This window comes from Dryas octopetala, chromosome 2 (genome assembly GCF_963921425.1).
Source record: "Dryas octopetala chromosome 2, drDryOcto1.1, whole genome shotgun sequence".
Classification (NCBI taxonomy): domain Eukaryota; kingdom Viridiplantae; phylum Streptophyta; class Magnoliopsida; order Rosales; family Rosaceae; genus Dryas; species Dryas octopetala.
In genome coordinates, this window is record NC_141367.1 from 24976801 (window position 1) to 24979561 (window position 2761).

Here is a 2761-nt window from a genome sequence, read left to right on the forward strand (position 1 = left end):
ATCCAATCATTAGCCTATATTAGATGGGAACCAGATTACAACGAACTCAAAGCAGCTTAACTTGCCACTTGAGTTTCAACCCCACACAAAACCAAGGCACTATCAAAACAAGTCCATCGAGAATAACAGTATTCCATGTTAATGTTTCAAAATGATATACAAACTCACTAACGCAAAAGCAACTATAATTGTAATGAAACAAGCAACATCATTTATGTTCTTTTAATTAATCAAGGGCAAAAACTCAATTTCAGGTTGCCCTCTACAAGGAAATGCTCATGACAGCTAAACAAATGAGAAGCATATGATAGATGAAATAGACCATTGCAGCAAGTGGAAGCCATTAAGGGTTGCAAAAGTACCAATGAAAACAAGCAAATTACAGAAAACGGGGAAGGAAGGACATGCAACACACTTCAACAACATCTAATTTGAACATGTAATTGATATTTGATAATGTCAAACAGGGACCTTAATTAAAGAAGATTCAAAAGGCAACACTGTCATACCAAGTTCCACAACAAATCCTACAAAATTAAATATCCAAAACTAGATAATAAGCCAATAACAAGGATCACCCGTTTCTTTTCTAACTTGAAAGCAACTCTCAAAGGCTCTCATGCATAAATAAGAGTCAAAAGTGTACGAAGCAGGAGCATCAGTCCCCCTTCCTCCTGAAAGAGCAGCCCTCAGTGAGCCTGGCACGTCCACCAGTGGGCTGGCACAACACCGTCTGGCAGTTCCCGCACACCACAACTGTTTGCGAGTGACTGAACACGGTGGTACTGCACACAAGAATTTCGTTTTGTGTTATCACCAAGCAATGAATCTTTTTTTTTTTTTCAAATTAAAAGCATATACATAATACACATAGCTACTTCAATAAAACCATCACAAAGAGAGTAACTTACATGTTGAAGCATCCCTGACACTTCACATCCTGTACATAAAACAATCAAAATTAGCATTATCACCAATAAAATCAAGTTTAAATTAAAAAGAAAATAGTTCTCCCACAAGAAAATGCATCAAATAATTAATATAAATACCATGAAGAAAGAATTAGGGGACTGCACAAGCCTCTTGAGCTTGTGCTTCCTCTTCTCGTGCTCAGCTGGTGGGTGAAGCAAATCGATATCGTTCTGAAGCACCTGTTTACAACCAGCAACAAATATTTCTTACAAAGAAATTAATCGGATGGCATACTAATTCTCTCTTTTTCAATAAAATAACTCAATTAAAATTAGATCCTTTTCCAGTTTCTGGGACAACAAACACCTAGAAACGGCAGCAACTTCCCGGTTGGTCACTTACTTTTGAAGGTATCTCTGGTGATCTTTTACCTCGCTGACCATTCTTAAATGGTTTTGTACCATCTTTGTTAGAGCCTCACGCATTCCGCACTAGCTCAATACAGACTCTACGTGCCTCTAATTAATTGAACCCCCGAAACGCAAATAGACTCTACAGAAGTGGACTCTTTCCGTCCTATACCGTAGCTTACCATTCCCTTATTGCCAGCCGAGCCATTACGACACTGTTGCTCCATAATTCCATACACAGCATAGCTTGCAGTGACTTTTCTTGGCATTGGCAGTGCTCATATGCATATAAACCCTAAACAACATTTTGAACCGACCCAGAAAAAGTAAATGGTGTTCAATCTGTTAACCTAATCGATTCATTTGCCTCCTTGTTTGAGTTGTTTCAGATGGATTTAAACATGTAAAGCTAGCTGCTTCTATGCTAAAGAAAAAGAAGAAAGTGATTCAGATCATAACAGAGAAAGGTCAGTAAGACTCACCATCTTGATTGATAAACGAAGACTGTAGAGACCAACGGCGACTACGAATGAATCTCTGGAGAACGAGAGAGCGTGCGACGATGGCTGGAGAGAGGGGATTTAGGGTTTATAGTTAAAGGGTGAATATAAATGAGTGGCTGAGAGATACTGACCATTGGATCGTTTCAAATTCAGATCTCCGCCTTTCACCCACATTAGGGGCATTCTCGTCATTTTCATCTGACTTTTGTATTTCGTTATTGACCTCTACAGTATTATTATTTTCACCTTGCAGTTCGCACCAAATAAGCCTTCTTTTTTCTTTTTTTTTTTACTGTTGAATTATGAGTTATGAATAGGGGTGTGATTTGGATTGGAAAATCCGAATCCGACCGATTCCTATTCGAAAATTTCCAATTTTATTCCGAATCCGAAATTGCCGAATCCGAAAATGCCGAAATCCGAAAATTCCGAAAAAAATTGGATTGGAATTGGAATGTTTATGTAAATTCCGATTCCGATCCGAATTCCGATCCAAAAAATTCCGAAATGTTCCGAAGGCATTCTGATCCAATATTTCCAAAATTATGCCAATTTATTCCATATTATATATTTTATCATTTATTTAGTATGATACATATAACATATATTTTAAAAAAGATGACTAATACTATTAATATAAACATATGTACATCATAAATATATGTGTATCATAATAACATAAATGGTAAGTTGGTAACACAAACATGCACCCACATTTTCCGTACATGTAATTACTATTTTTTTTTTTTTTTTTAGGGAGGAGAATTGAAGATATGGAGCAATTCTACAGTTATTCCAACTGGAATATCCCACCAATTGTAATTACTAATTACTAAATATTTAAGCTTATTATTTTCAAAATTTCAAACATGATATATATATGTGAGTAACATGTATCTACTAATGACATTTATTCTAACAATGTTGGATGAGCTC

At 36.2% G+C, this 2761-nt stretch overlaps 1 protein-coding gene across 1 annotated transcript; it reads right to left on the reverse strand.

Annotated features, from left to right (window-relative positions):
* Positions 1-415: 415 nt before the first annotated feature.
* Positions 416-1922, reverse strand: LOC147294601 (small ribosomal subunit protein eS27y-like). Its single transcript, XM_086232328.1, has 4 exons — positions 1805-1922; positions 1050-1151; positions 912-940; positions 416-785 (listed from the first exon to the last, which is right to left on the reverse strand). The coding sequence occupies exons 1-4, from the start codon at positions 1805-1807 to the stop codon at positions 659-661; spliced, it is 261 nt and encodes an 86-aa protein (XP_086088454.1). The 5' UTR covers positions 1808-1922; the 3' UTR covers positions 416-658.
* Between the last annotated feature and the right edge of the window lie 839 nt (positions 1923-2761).